General features: G+C 50.5%; 2 protein-coding genes across 7 annotated transcripts; one reads left to right on the top strand and one right to left on the bottom strand.

The window, feature by feature from the left end:
- Window positions 1–7: 7 nt before the first annotated feature.
- On the bottom strand, window positions 8–3,577 carry MEA1 (male-enhanced antigen 1). Of its 5 annotated transcripts, none has more exons than XM_053668315.1 (4): window positions 3,530–3,577; window positions 895–1,175; window positions 704–806; window positions 8–396 (listed from the first exon to the last, which is right to left on the bottom strand). In XM_053668315.1, the coding sequence occupies exons 2-4, from the start codon at window positions 1,162–1,164 to the stop codon at window positions 245–247; spliced, it is 525 nt and encodes a 174-aa protein (XP_053524290.1). In that variant the 5' UTR covers window positions 1,165–1,175; window positions 3,530–3,577; the 3' UTR covers window positions 8–244. The 5 variants fall into 5 exon arrangements, with proteins under 5 accessions (XP_053524290.1, XP_037010500.2, XP_037010518.1 ...); XM_037154605.2 differs by lacking the exon at window positions 3,530–3,577 and adding an exon at window positions 1,681–1,741; XM_037154623.2 differs by lacking the exon at window positions 3,530–3,577 and adding an exon at window positions 1,652–1,686.
- LOC119056136 (kelch domain-containing protein 3) lies at window positions 1,885–12,336 on the top strand. Of its 2 annotated transcripts, XM_037154481.2 has the most exons (15): window positions 1,885–2,130; window positions 4,257–4,469; window positions 4,644–4,820; window positions 4,956–5,071; window positions 5,257–5,328; window positions 5,454–5,667; window positions 5,748–5,834; window positions 5,976–6,084; window positions 6,208–6,281; window positions 10,209–10,356; window positions 10,498–10,564; window positions 10,642–10,746; window positions 11,092–11,166; window positions 11,261–11,378; window positions 11,808–12,336. In XM_037154481.2, exons 2-15 carry the CDS (start codon window positions 4,316–4,318, stop codon window positions 11,942–11,944), a joined length of 1,653 nt encoding a protein of 550 aa, XP_037010376.1. In that variant the 5' UTR covers window positions 1,885–2,130; window positions 4,257–4,315; the 3' UTR covers window positions 11,945–12,336. The 2 variants fall into 2 exon arrangements, with proteins under 2 accessions (XP_037010376.1, XP_037010354.1); XM_037154459.2 differs by lacking the exons at window positions 10,209–10,356; window positions 10,498–10,564; window positions 10,642–10,746; ... (1 more) ...; window positions 11,261–11,378; window positions 11,808–12,336 and adding exons at window positions 6,381–6,459; window positions 7,971–8,593.
- Window positions 12,337–14,242: the final 1,906 nt, after the last annotated feature.

The raw sequence follows: 14,242 nt of genomic DNA, 5'->3' as shown, positions 1-14,242 counted from the left end.
TTGTGGCTGTGTACACAGGGTGCTTTATTCTCCAGAGTGATACATACTGTGGTGGGTTGGGCTTGGGCCAGTGTCCCCATATGTACAGAACTGAATAAAGTGGGTCTCTGAGAAGAAGTCTGGTTTGCCTTGATGTGGAAAGGGAAATGGGGAGGATGGAGATGGACATTACAACCAGGGATGTGTCCAGTCCTGTGCTGGTTCCAGTCTGGAATGCTGGCAGGTAAGGCAGCTCTCAAGATGGTCACTTCCAGGCAGGGGATGCCTGCCGGGCTTGGAGAGCCTTCTGTACCATGTCTTCCCACTGGGCATCTGATATCTCCCGAGCCCAGGCAGGAACTCCTGGTGCAGGCAGGCTTACTCCAGCCATTGTCCTTTTCACCAGCTCTACGTGTTCTGAAAGCACAGGTAGAGACCAATTAGTGCACAGAAACAATGGGACCAGCTCCCTCTCTATTTGTTGAGTTAAACCAGGGCCCTTGGGTTAGCAAAGTCACCAAATCCATCTGGTATTTCTGGGCAAGCCTGCCCATTCCCTAAATCTAGCAGAATGGCATTTCACCCAGATTGTGAAGTCTGCAAAATACAGATTACAAAGTGTCATTTTAGGAAGAGGGTGTTGCTCTGTGACCTCTATTGGCTCTGGCCAGTCCCTTTCCTCCATAATTATGCCAGAATAAAAATAAAAAGGGATCTCTTTTACCTGGATCCATGGGAATAGAGCTGTGGTTGCTCAATGCTGTAGCTCCCTCCTCATCTTCATCATCGCTCTGTAATGGTGGGTCTGGCAAATGAAGCCCCAGAGCCTGAACAGCCAGAGAGAAGACAGTTCGGGGCCGGCCCTTCAAGGGTCCCAGCTTTACCTGCTCAGGAACAATGCCTCCTCCACCATACCTGGATCCGATCCTGGATATCGGCAACTACATCTTCTCCATCCCCCACTGGTGCCAACTCCACCTCCTCTGGTTCAGGGTCTTGGTTCAGGGGCTGGTAGGAGTAGCCGGCTGGGCCTGCCTCGGTTTCCTCTTGCTCTTCTTCAGGCTCCTCACTGCTCCAATCCCCAGTGCCTTCTGTAGGGCCCTGCTGCGGCCCTAGTTCCTCAGTCTGATTGGGGAAGATACGCTCAGGGCCCATGATGTCTCCCCCTAGAACTACTGTTGCCATCCGGGCAGGGGCTGCAAGAACAGGGAGGCAGGATAGGGCTCTGATGAAATCAGGTTTACATTCAGCCTCCAATCCAACTTCTTGTGGTTTTCTGGGTCCACAAAGCATTTCAACGCCCCCAACCCACCCCAGCATCTCCTAGGCCTTCCATCTTTTAAGTCAGTTCTTATTTCAGGACGAGGCCCACTCGCCTCGTTTGGGGCCTACGCTAAACAACAGCCCAACCGCAGACCAAGCTTTCTCCCCTAACACACCCCCTTCCAGAGCCCCGCCTCTCCGCCCCCACTACTGACTCGGGAACTCCGGGTCACCAAACAAGCTCCCCGAGACAAGGAATACCCGTTCCCTCCTCCCCTCAATATCGTTCCCCTTTGTACCACCTGACAAAGGCCCTTCAGGCCCCAGGGGCTTCTCTTAAATGGACCCAGCTGAGCGTTCCCCACCCACCCCCGCCAATTGTCCGCTCCGGTAACTCCGCGCGCCTCACCCGCTCTGAGCCCGGGACCCAACCCTCACCTTCACTTCCGGCGGGGTAAGAAGTGCTTGGATGCCAAGTCCTCCAGCCCCGCCCCATGCTCATGATTGACGCGAGCGTGGACAACGACTCCGCCCCCTGCCCCGCCCCTGTTATTGCTGGTCCAGACAGCAAAGAACTACACTACCCAATGACCCCCACGGGTTTGGGTTGGTTTTTTTTGGCGCTTTTTTTTTTTTTTTTTTTTACACATAGGCGTAGAATCTCTTTGGGATCCTGCCCATTCCTCTGCCCCTCGCGTCCGTCCCGAAACTGGGGGACTACAAGTCCCGGTAGGCTTCCGGAACTTAGCTCTGACTGTACGTGCGCACTCAGCTGCCCGCCGGAAGAATCGAGCTTGGCTGTGTTTATCTTGTTGGGGACCGAGTCGTCGGTTGACGCTCAGCGGGTTCCAGGCTGCCCGCGACCCCGCCCCGGCCCGGCCTGGCAAGGTAGCGCGGGATGGGTGGTGTTACAAGGAAAATTGGAGGTGCTGGGGACGTCCTTCCCCAAGCTGAAGTCGTGGGGAAGGGGCCTGAGAGTGATGAGGTGGGGGTGGGGAGGGAACTAAGGGAATGATGGGAAAGGAGAGTGTTAATGGGGAAGGAAGGGTCGGTCGGTGGAGGATGGAGAGGTGACGGGTGAGAGAGATCTGGTGGCTGGAGAAGGCATTGAAGAAATTGGAAGGAAGGCTGGTTATGGGGAGAACGAGGAAGCTGAGGATAATGGAAGCGTGGGTGGAGGGGCTATCTGGAGCTGTGGGGGAGGGGAGGTTGGGATGACTGGAAGAATCCAGAGATCGCGTCATATACAGGGAGGAATACTTCTGGCCGAAAGATGTTAATGACTATTAGCATTTTCACCCTTAGTGGAAGAGGGAAGATGGAGAGCTGTCGGATGGAGCTTGGAGTGTTGGGAAAAGGAGAAAACCGCAAAGCTCCCAAATCGAAAGAGCCAGAAATGGGGAATGAAAATTGCAAAAGACCAGGGAGGAACTAGGCACGTGAAGGGAATTAAAGAAGTTAAGAATGTGGTAATCGTGGAGTATGGGGGAAACTCCAAGATAATAGAGACCCTGAGACTTTAGGGGCTTGTTTCCTATGAGCTTGAGCTCTCCTTGTGGAAGAGAAGCTAAGATTCTCTCTCCACCTTTGCATGGAATTGCTTCTCTCTGCCCCTATGAATTCTTTACCTTGACACAGCTGAAGGGGAGTAGAAGCTATGAGGGAAGGCAAAGGACTCCCATTCTTAAGCACTTCAACCTCTCTGCAAGTCCAGATCCAAGATATTTTGGATTGAGGACAGGAGTAATAAAGAGCTCCTGCTGGGGCTCTTTCAAGTTTGGCAGGGCGTCTATTTAAAGCCTGGGGTGGGGGTTGAGGGAGGTTGGGTGGGGGGTAGGGGACTTGCAAGCCAGCTGAAAGCCATGTCTCTTTTTTTGCGAGGGGCCTCCCTTACTTGAGCTTTCTAGGTGCCTGAAGTTCTGCCTTGAACAGGGAGCAAATGATCTACCCAAGCACGGCAGGTGCCTGCCAGCCAAGGCAGTGCCAGCTGCAGGAGGCTTTGCCTGTCAGAGCTTTCAAATGTATACATTCTCACTAGGTTGCAGGTTGTCTTAAAGAGATCATGACCTCTTGTACTTGGGTCTTTTTTTTCTCCTGCTCAAGGCCACTTTTGCTCCCCTTTTTTCCAGGGCATACCCACATCGCCACCCCCGTTTCAGGGTCCCAAGTGGGAGAATAGCCGCTGGAAACACTGTGTCTCTACCAGAATAGCAGGGTTGGGGAAGTGGCAGGAAAAGAAAACCCCTCCTCCCCTCCCCCACTCCCTCAATCTACAGCAGACACATACCTTTCTGGCTTAAGGTCCTAGTTTTGGCAGCATACCAGGCCCAGCTGTCAGAGGAACTCCTCAGGCCTGTGAGGTGCCCTGGGTGACCCCAACAACAACAGCTCCATTTGACAAGAGCTTTCTGTGAGGGGCTAACTACCCATGGTAACACAGAGGTCCCTATCCTGGATCCCACCCTGTCTTAGAAAGCGGGACTGTCCCACTGTAAAAGCCTAAAAGCTTTTCTGCTGGAAGCACCCATGCCAGCTTTCAGTGGACTCTTTAGGGCTGGCTAGGCTATTAATAGCTCTGAGTATTTTGAGATCCCTCTCCCCACCTTAAAGAGCACAGAGATTCTTAGAGAGGTGGCAGTAAGCAGAGCAGAGTCAGATACAAGAGAAGCCATCACCCTGGGAAGGGAGCTTGGGGCTTGTGCCAGACCATGGGCATGGTGGAGCCTCTGTGAGTAGGGGACGCTCATGCAGAAACCTCCATCAGCAGGCTCTGAGCTGGCCAGCGGGCAGGTTGGAGTAGCCCCACCCTTTGCTTTTGGAGAACACAGAACTAGGGCTAGCTCCTTGACCTCAGCAGCTCCTCTGGGGCAGGGCCAGCCACCTGAGCTGTGGAGGGCTGGTATGGGAGGGACACCAGGGTGACACATAGAGGAAAGGGCTGGTCCTGGGCAGAGTTCTAGTGAGGCAGGCAAAGAGCCTTGCCTGAGTAGGCTGTGGCCCCAATTTGTACGCAGGTAGCAGAGACAGCAGGCCGTGCCGGGGGGGCATGTTGCTGTGACCAGTGGCCCAGGGGATGTTACGGTGGACAGTGCACCTGGAGGGCGGGCCCCGCAGGGTGAACCATGCTGCAGTGGCTGTCGGGCACCGAGTCTACTCCTTTGGGGGTTACTGCTCTGGTGAAGACTATGAAACACTGCGCCAGATTGATGTGCACATTTTCAATGCAGGTAAGCTAATGCTGGGAACATCCTTGGGCGCCCACATGGAGGGGAATAGGTGGTTGAATGAATTGTGGTGGTGGGCCCCCTGGCCAAAGGGGATGAGAGAATGATACCTTGTTTGAGAAAAGTTAGACAGCCTTGGAAGAAGGTTCCCAGGGCTGAGCTGAGCTGTGTCCACAGTGTCCTTGCGCTGGACAAAGCTGCCCCCAGTGAGACCCACCATCCGTGGGCATGCTCCTGTGGTACCATACATGCGGTATGGACACTCTACCGTCCTCATCGACGACACGGTCTTCCTTTGGGGCGGGCGGAATGACACAGAAGGGGCCTGCAATGTGCTCTATGCCTTTGACGTCAGTGAGTATGGAGCTACGTTCTCCCACATGGGGCCTCGTGGGGCTGGGACGGTGTTGGCTGGGCTGGGAAGGGGGTACTCCAGTCTAGGAGGACTGTCAGAGGTGCTTACCTGGCCCACGCTCTCACCTCCTTCAGATACGCACAAGTGGTCCACACCCCGTGTGTCAGGAACAGTTCCTGGAGCCCGGGATGGACATTCGGCTTGTGTCTTGGGCAAGACCATGTACATTTTTGGAGGCTATGAGCAGCTGGTAGGTCTGGAGAGAAAGTAGAGGTTTAGGGTGGGAATGAGATAGAGGAGGGCAACTGAGGAGGGTGGGACCCCGGGAGGCTCTGCCTCGCTTTGTGGGTTTTGAGGGGAGGCATGGAGGGTCAGAGAGTGACTGCTGACCCCATCTTATATTCCTTTCTCTACTTCCTGTCTCTTCCCACTTAGGCTGACTGCTTTTCCAATGACATTCACAAGCTGGACACCAGCACCATGACGTGGACCCTTATCTGTACAAAGGTCTGCCCTTTCTTCTTTATCCCAGGTCCCCACCCTCAGTCGAAGAAACTGTGGAAAGCTCAGATAGTGAGAGCAGATCCTATCGCAGCCTTCGTGCTGACCTTCATCTCTTTGCTCCTGCCCAGGGCAATCCTGCACGCTGGAGGGACTTCCACTCAGCCACAATGCTGGGCAGTCACATGTATGTCTTTGGGGGCCGCGCCGACCGCTTTGGGCCATTCCATTCCAACAATGAAATTTACTGCAACCGCATCCGAGTCTTTGACACCAGGACTGAGGCCTGGCTGGACTGTCCGCCCACTCCAGTGCTGCCAGAGGGGCGCCGGAGCCACTCAGCCTGTGAGTGTCTGATATGTCCCTGCAGACTCCCCCTTCCTGCCCGTTGTCCTCACACTCTGGATATTCTTCTCTCCTTCCAGTTGGCTACAATGGAGAGCTGTACATCTTTGGTGGCTATAATGCAAGGTTGAACCGGCACTTCCATGACCTGTGGAAGTTTAACCCTGGTAAAGAACACTGCTTTTAAGAAACAAGTAGCAATTGAAGGGGGAGGAAAAGAAAGAAATAATCCTGAGTAGGTGAGAGGTCAAGGTTGGAGAGGATGTTGACTGGGTATGTATTAAATGTCCATATAAACTTCTCTTTAGTGTCCTTTACCTGGAAAAAGATTGAACCGAAGGGAAAGGGGCCATGTCCTCGCCGGCGCCAGTGCTGCTGTATTGTTGGTGACAAGATTGTCCTCTTTGGGGGTACCAGGTTGGTAGGGGAGCGGGGAGGGCTCAGGGAAGGGACCGAGTCTGTGGCTGACGTGGGAGGCGTTTGAGCAAGACAGCCTCATGGGTCTGCTTTCTTCTTTCCTTTCTCTTTGGACCCCTGTAGTCCATCTCCTGAGGAAGGCCTGGTGGATGACTTTGACCTCATAGATCATTCTGACCTACACATTTTGGACTTTAGTGAGTATACTTATTCCCAAAGTGCTCCCGCCATCAGGTCCAGGACCAAACCCTTCCTCAGCTTTGACCATCTCCCTCTCTCCCGTTCCTCCTCTCAAGGCCCTAGTCTGAAGACTCTGTGCAAACTGGCTGTGATTCAGTATAACCTGGACCAGTCCTGTTTGCCCCATGACATCAGGTACCGTGAGTGATTGGAGAGGAGGGGTTGGTTGAGGGTGGGCGGCAGCACAAGCATGACCTGGTTAGCTTGGTCTCAGTGTGGAGGAGTAGAGTTTTTGTTCTGCTGGAGGTGTAGCAGGCTTATGAAGAGTGAGATGGAAGGGAATATAAACCGTCTGCTGGGTAAATTACATGAAATTGTTTTTCAAACCAAGATCAGAAGCATTGCTTTTTTTAAAAGATTTTGTTTATTTATATTTAGAAAGAGAGGAAGGGAGGGACAAAGAGAGTCAGAGAAACATCGATGTAAGAAAGAAACACCAGTGAGTTACCTCTCGTATGTGCCCTGACTGGACTGAACCCACAGCCCAGGCATGTGTCCTGACCAGGCGTCGAACCAGTGACACTTCACTTTGTAGGACTGCACCCAGCTAACTGAGCCACACCAGTCAAGGGTTTTTGTTTGTTTGTTTAATTTTTATTTTAGGGAGAGAGAAACATTGACTTACTGTTCCACTTATTCATACAGTCATTGGTTGCTTCCTGTATGTGCCCTGACATGGGATCAAACCTGCAATCTTGGCCTGTCAGGACAACATTCTAACCCACTGAGCTACCCAGCCAGGGCAAAAGCATCACTTCTTGAGCTCTGAGCCTATACAGTTGCTTTTGTTAACATGCTACGGAAGTTTGATTACATCTTAGGACCTAGCTGCAAAGTAAAGACAAGTTCCAGAATTAAGATTAGTTTTCCTAGCTACTTTCCTTTGAATATCACTCTTAGGTTCAAAGCAAGCACTGAAAGTCCTTTGTGTATAATTGTGCCCTTCCGGGTCATTCTATGACCCATCCCTCTCCTTGTTTCAGTTCAGTTTAACTGTTACTTGCTAAGGGTCTGTGTGCACGAGGCTGAACTGGTGGGTCATAGGCTGGCCCAGGACTGACTGACATGCAGGCACCTAATACCAAGTAGATTACAGTGAGGGTTTTGGCCTAAGGAGGTTCTTGGTATATCTTTTTAGAATGACAGAATTGTAAAAAAGATTTAATTTTAATATGAATGGGATGAGTGGGAAAGGACTTATTAGGGAGAGAAGAGCAGAATCAGGCTCCTTGAAAGGAATGGTAGTTCAGAGCAAAATGGGCATTCCTGATGTGGGGAGGAGGAGCTGCCTGGTGGGATCTGAGCAGAAGAGAAAAGGTAGGTTGGGACCTTTACTGAGATGTGTACACCCATGGTTTTCTCCAGGTGTTGGGCCCAAGAGTATCTATATAAACATAAACAGGAAGTTCACCTGAGCTTGCAGGTGGAGTTGTGGGTGGTATTGGATTTGATGGTGGGTGGTATTGGATTTGGTGGTGGGTGGGACCCGATAAACATAGTAGGGCTATAAGGAAGAGGTGGCTGTTGATAGTTAAGCTTTAAAGAAGTTGAAGGCACTGATGTATTCATAGTTTGTTAGCAGTTCTGGGCTTGGGGGATGGAAGCTCCTCCTTCTGTCTTTATGCCTGTCACCATTTGCCTTCCAGATGGGAGCTGAATGCCATGACCACCAACAGCAATATCAGTCGCCCCATTGTCTCCTCCCATGGGTAGGAGGAAGTTCTGCCGGCACCCCTACTGAGCCTGCTCTTGTCTTCACTGCTCCTGCCCATCTCTCACCTGCCTGCCCCTTTGGACCCTGGTTTACCTCTATGTGGAGTTGTTGGACTAGAGGTGTTTTCAGTGCTGTGAACTCAGTGGGGAGTTGTGGGGGGAGGGCTAGGTTCCCTCCCTCCTTGGGCCGAGGGCCCCTTCCCTTGGTGCTCTGTCCCATCCACCTCCTTCCAACTGCACCTGGGTCTCTGCTCTGCCCCAGGCCGGCCAGGCTCTGCTGAGAAGTGAAGGGAATGGAGAGAAGGGAGAAGCAAGCAGTGTCTGGGCCTCGGCAGCTTCCCCCAGCTCTATTTTCACTCCGACCCTGCTTAAGCCAAGAGCACTGATTGGGAGCTGAGAGAAGTTGCAACTGTTGCCAGGAAACCTCCTGCCAGACCTGGGGAAGGCGAGGACCAGCAGATAATCCCACCCTCCTTCCTCGAGCTGTTGCTGTAACCCTGATGCTGTCAGCCAGCTCAGATTTTATAAAAATGAATTAAAAAAACTCCAAACGTAATCATCTGTTTTTTTGTGGAATGCGATTGCAAAGGGGGCTGGGGTGCTGACTTCCGGCTTCTCGGCCAGGAGCATCTGCAAATCGAATACCACTGCGGCCTGGCCCTAGCTTCTCCGGCGCTGAGGCCAGGGCCCTGCGACAAAAAGGTGCCTGAAAATCGAGTGGGCGTCCCTTGCGGCCTAGACCTTCCAGGCTGCACTCCCGGTTCTCCCACAGCAGCTCCGCAGTCGCCACGTTAGTCTCTAGTGCTGACTCGGCTCCAGAGGCCGCCGGAAGAGGTGGGGCGGGAACCCTCGGGGCGGAAGTAGCGCCATTTGTCCTCGCCGTGCGTAGCGAGCCCATGCGGAGAGGAAGCCGCCGCGTCCCGGCGCTCCCCGGGTCTCCCGGCGGAGCCCGGGACTACGAGGAGGACGGCGGGGGCGTGGGGCCTGGGGACCTACGGAAGGGTGAGGGCGCGCGGTAGCGCGGGACGGGAGGAGGGCCAGATGCGGGGCTCCCTCTCTGGTGCGGGCAACGAGTCTGCAGCGCAGTTGCTGTGAGCCTGCTAAATTCTCTTTAAGGCCAACACGAGGAGCGTCCCCAGCACTAAGAGAAATGAGGAGTGAGAGGGGATGCTCACTGGGCTAGGACATCCTGAGCAGTTTCTTAAAGCGAGGATGAGGAATATTCCCTAGGGAAAAGAGGCATCTGCAAAAGCAGAGTCAGAAAAGGGCACGGGTTGCTGGGGAAGAAGGATTAGTAGGTCAATATTCAAGAAATTTAGCAAACATTTATTTAGCATCTGTATGCAGGCACAGCTCTAGATGCTGGAGATACAGTAATGAGTAAAGCAGATAAAAGCCCCTGTTCTTATGGAACTTACCTATTAGAAAAGGCAGGTAAAAAACAAAAACAAACAAACCACGTGTCTTGGCTGGTGTGGTTCAATGGATTGAGAGCCGGCATTCGAACCAAAGGGTTGCTGGTTGGATTCCCAATCAGGGCGCATGCCTGGGTTGCAGTCCAGGTCCTCAGTAGGGGGTGAATGAGAGGCAACCACACACTAATGTTTCTCTTCCTTTCTCCCTTCCCCTCTCTAAAAATATATAAAATCTTTTTAAAAAATATGTAAATTAATATATTAAAAGACAGTCCTGGCTGGTGTGGCTCAGTGGACTGAGCACTGGCCTGTGAATCAAAGGGTCGCCAGTTCGATTCCCAGTCGGGGCACATGCTTGGGTTGCAGGCCACAACCCCAGTAGGGGACGTTTGAGAAGCAAGCACATATGGATGTTTCTCTCCCTCTCTTTCTCCCTCCCTTTCCCTCTAAGAAATAAAATCTTTAAAAAGATATACACACACACACAACATTAAACACAGGATTGTATATTGTAAATGGAAAATTTTATGGTATGTGAATTGTATCTCAATTTTCCCAAAAGGTGATAAGGGCTGTGGAAAGAAAGAAGGCAGGGGAGAGGTTGCAATTGTCAGTGATCAGAGTAGGCCTCACTGAGTATGTGACATTTGAGCAATGGTTACAGGAGGTGAGGCAGCGGATGGGATGGTGTCTTTCCAGCAGTGGGAGGTGCTGAGCTGAGCTGTGTGTCCCTCCCCACCTTACCCTCTTCCACAGACACATCTAACATGTCATTTGAGGAGCTGTTGGAGTTGCAGAGCCAAGTGGGGACTAAGAATTACAAACAATTGGTAGCTGGAAACAGCACTAAGAAGCAAGGTTCTAGACCACCTGTCCAAAATGCGTGTGTTGCAGACAAGCACAGGTGAGGAGCAAGGCCTGCCCCAGGAGTTATAGGATACTGGGACTTTGAGTAGGTGTCTGCTTTCTCAGGTGGCAGGTGACAGGTGGGAGGCTTTTGACCAAGACTGGGGTCCCCTTAAACTGTCCTTTAATTTTTCCATAGGCCTCTGGAAATGTCAGCCAAGGTCCGGGTGCCATTTTTGCGTCAGGTTGTTCCCATCAGTAAGAAGGTGAGAAAGAGGCAGGAAATGCTTTCTTGTGAAAAGAGACTGAACTGTTTTTTAAATATTTTGTGTTCTCCCCAAAGGTAGCCCGGGACCCCCGCTTTGATGATTTGTCAGGGGAATATAATCCTGAAGTGTTTGACAAAACATACCAATTCCTGAATGATATCCGAGCCAAAGAGAAAGAGGTATGCTCTGTGACTCTGGTTCACGGGGTCCTGAGGGGTAGGAAACTAGGGCACAGGTCAGAGAGTCTGGCAGAGGGAACCAGGAACATGGTGGTGGGGCAGGTTTAATTCTTCCTAATTTGGTTCTTGTAGTCAAACCCTGGCTTGTCAGTTTATTAGCTGATCATTGGCACAAGTTATTTAACCTGGCTTTGCTTCAGTGTTCTAATCATAAAAAGAATAATAATTTCTGTCTTATAGTGTTACTGAGGTAATGTATGTACACCTCTTAGAGTAATGCTTGGCCCAGAATTTCAGCTAACATTTACAGAATGCTAATCCTGATATTGATTTCCCACTGTGGAGCTTGTGAAAAAGCAATTGAAGAAGCACCGTTCAGGGGAGGAGCATGAGAAGCTGCAGTTGCTGCTTCAGCGGATGGTGAGTCAGAATTATGTGTGAGTGGTAAAAGTAGTTCGAGGCAAGAGGTGATTCACAGTCTCTCCTGTTCACCCATTTCATTTTTGCTCCTCAGGAGCAGCAAGAAATGGCACAGCAGGAACGAAAGCGGCAGCAGGAGCTGCACCTGGCTCTGAAGCAGGAGCGGCGGGCTCAGGCCCAGCAGGGCCATCGTCCATACTTCCTGAAGAAATGTGAGTGGGGCACAACTGTTACAGGCTAGTTACAGGGACGGGGTCGGAGACCATAGTAGGGTACTGTGTTGGAGGTCCGTGAGCTTACCAAGCGGAGCATGAAGATGATCCCATGGTAAATTGGAGGAAAGTAGAAGTGTAGTAGGGAGGAGTTATTTGTAACGATTCTTGTTTCCCTAATTAGATTGTGGGCAGAGGATGTTGCTTTTATCTCTGTCCTACCCCCGACGTGCTGGGCTGGGCGTGCTGGAGCTAACAAACAGTTGAACTGAGAAAGAATAGAGTCAGAAAACATAGATTTGCATACACACACCAGAGAACCCATAAAGTTATGTATCTCAGCACAGTGGTTGAGAATTATTGCTGGGGAAAGGAAAAAAGGGGTGCGTCCTTCTTGGCTCATGGACTTTTTTTTTTCCTGTTGTCTAGCTGAGCAGCGCCAGTTGGCCCTAGCTGAAAAGTTCAAGGAGCTGAAACGTAGCAAGAAGCTAGACAGCTTCTTGACTCGAAAAAGGCGCCGAAACGCAGGCAAGGACAGGAGACATCTCCCTTTGAACAAAGACTGATGAGGAATTGTCCTCAGCTCTGCTGCTGCCCCAATGAGAAATGGATCTGTAGGGACAGACTCAGGCTGGGCCTGCCCTGGTTCTTTCCCATTCAAGGACAAGAATCACAGCTGCTCTTTGACTAAACTGGTTCAGAAATGACTTGAGGGTTCTTGGACTGCCCCAGGGCTGGATAATAAGAGCAACTCAGCCTTCCGCCATGCTATACTTACTCTGCTTGGACCTGGTGCATCATGTCCTCCTGGCCTCCAATCTTTGCATTAAACCAATGATTCTGACTGAGGAAAAAAGGGTCAGTGACCTCCAGGCTGGAGAAGGCCATGCAGTCTATTGATGGCTCCCAGGACTCAGACTTTATGTAGGAGCCAGTTCATAAATATTCTTGTCACTCATCTTTTTGTTCTGCTTTTTGTTTGGGGTTTGTGGGTGGCCTAGAATTACTGTCTTGGTGGGCCACGTGTGGAGGCAGTAGAAACTTAAGGCCTCTACAGAGTGGGAAGTAAGATCAGAGATCCCTTTTACTTAAACCCAAAAGATGGCACGATCATTTAAATAGTGAACCAGTCCCACAACTCACCTACTTAACTTTCATTTTGGATGCAAGGGGAGGTAGGAAGTAGGAAAAACGCTTCCCCGGTAACGCAAGCACAGCTGGCTCTCCATACTGTTTGGGTCTCAGAGTCACACTACCCATGTGGACTGGAAAATCCTCAAGCCGATAGTTCAGTTTAAAGTGGTCTCAGTCTGGTAGTGCCCCAGGCACCTGGCAGCAGCAAAAGCAGGTCTCTTGAGGACTGTCGTTTAAACCTAGGCCTCAAAGAATTAGGTACCTCCGATAAAATGTCAAAGTTTCTGAGTTTACAGTGAAACGGCATGCACACAGGGTAGGAAACCACTATGAGCAAGTCACTAGGAACAATAGATAACAGAATCAGACAAGCAAAGACAGATGTAGACAGTATAACATGCAAAATACAAAATGTCTTATGTTTAATGAAAAAGTATGACAAATGAAAAGGATATGAGAAAAGCACCAGATTAGCTTGTTTAAAACTAAAAAGTGAAAATACAAATTTAGAAACTTCATGGTTAAGCAGTAGATTAGACACACCTGAAAAGAGGATGACCGGGAAGTAAATGAAGATGTTACACAGGTGGAGCACAGGGATACAAAGAAGTGGAGACTAAGGAAATGAGGTTAGAAAACACTAGTGGAGAGGAGAATGTAAGGGGACTAAATGGTAGTGGGGGGAAGAATACTAAAACCGCCCCCCCCAACACGAGATAGAGTGAGAAGGTGTGACATACCAAAGTTCTAGAAGGTGTGAATAAGGCTGAAGCTTCTCTAGAATTGAAATTTATAAACCCTAGCTCAGGAAATTCCAAGCAGGAAGGAAAAGAAATATTAGATAAAGCACAAAAATTAACAGGACATCAGGAAGACTAACATCTAAAAAACAGCTATAAAGAAAAGAGCACACTGGTCAGGTAGCTCAGTTGAGAGCATTGTCTTAATACACCAAGGCTGCAGGTTTGATCCCTGGTCAGGGCACACACAGGAAGCAACCAAAGAGCACATAAGCAAGTGAAACAACAGACGGATGTACCAATGTTTGTTTCTGCCTCTCTAAAATGAAATTTAAAAAAAAAAAAAGCAAAGCACGGGGCAGGGGAAAGGTGGAAGAAGCTAGGTTGTGCCCTGGCTGCGGCGGCTCAGTGGATTGAGCGCTGGCCTGAGAACCAAAGGGTCGGTTGGTCGATTCCCAGTCAGGGCACATGCCTGGGTTTCAGGCCAGGTCCCCAGTGGGGGGATGTGAGAGGCAATTGATGTTTGCCTCTCCCTCTTCCTCCCTTCCCCTCTGTCTATTTATAAAGTCTTTAAGAAAAACTAAACAAAGAAACCTAGGATGTCTATTGCTGGATACTTCTGGAATGGGGTACAAGATGTTCCGGTGACAGTGAGATGAAGCATGTAAGCAGGAGGCTAATTACAGGGCAAGTTTGCCTTGCCCAGAAGGAGGAGGGGTCTAGAGCTGTAGGGTCCCCAATGACATGCGACAATGCTACTTTAAAGGCAAAGAACAGATTCTAGCTGATAAAAGCAGAAAAAGACTATTGAACTATTAGGTTCACAGAAACACTAAGGTTGGAGAGTAGCTTAAAAAGTGTGTGTTGGAAAGGGAGGTGGTTCTGAGCAGTAAAAAGCACTCTAAATCCTACCTTGGAACCAGAGTGTTGATGTGAAGATGTTACTGCTGTCACCAAGAGTACGCTCCACTTTTCCTCCTGCTTAGCTCT

This window comes from Artibeus jamaicensis, unplaced genomic scaffold, assembly GCF_021234435.1.
Source record: "Artibeus jamaicensis isolate MK-2021 breed Jamaican fruit bat unplaced genomic scaffold, CSHL_Jam_final contig_484, whole genome shotgun sequence".
Classification (NCBI taxonomy): Eukaryota; Metazoa; Chordata; class Mammalia; order Chiroptera; family Phyllostomidae; genus Artibeus; species Artibeus jamaicensis.
The sequence above is the reverse complement of the archived record's forward strand: the minus strand, read 5'-3'. Positions and strand labels throughout refer to the sequence as shown.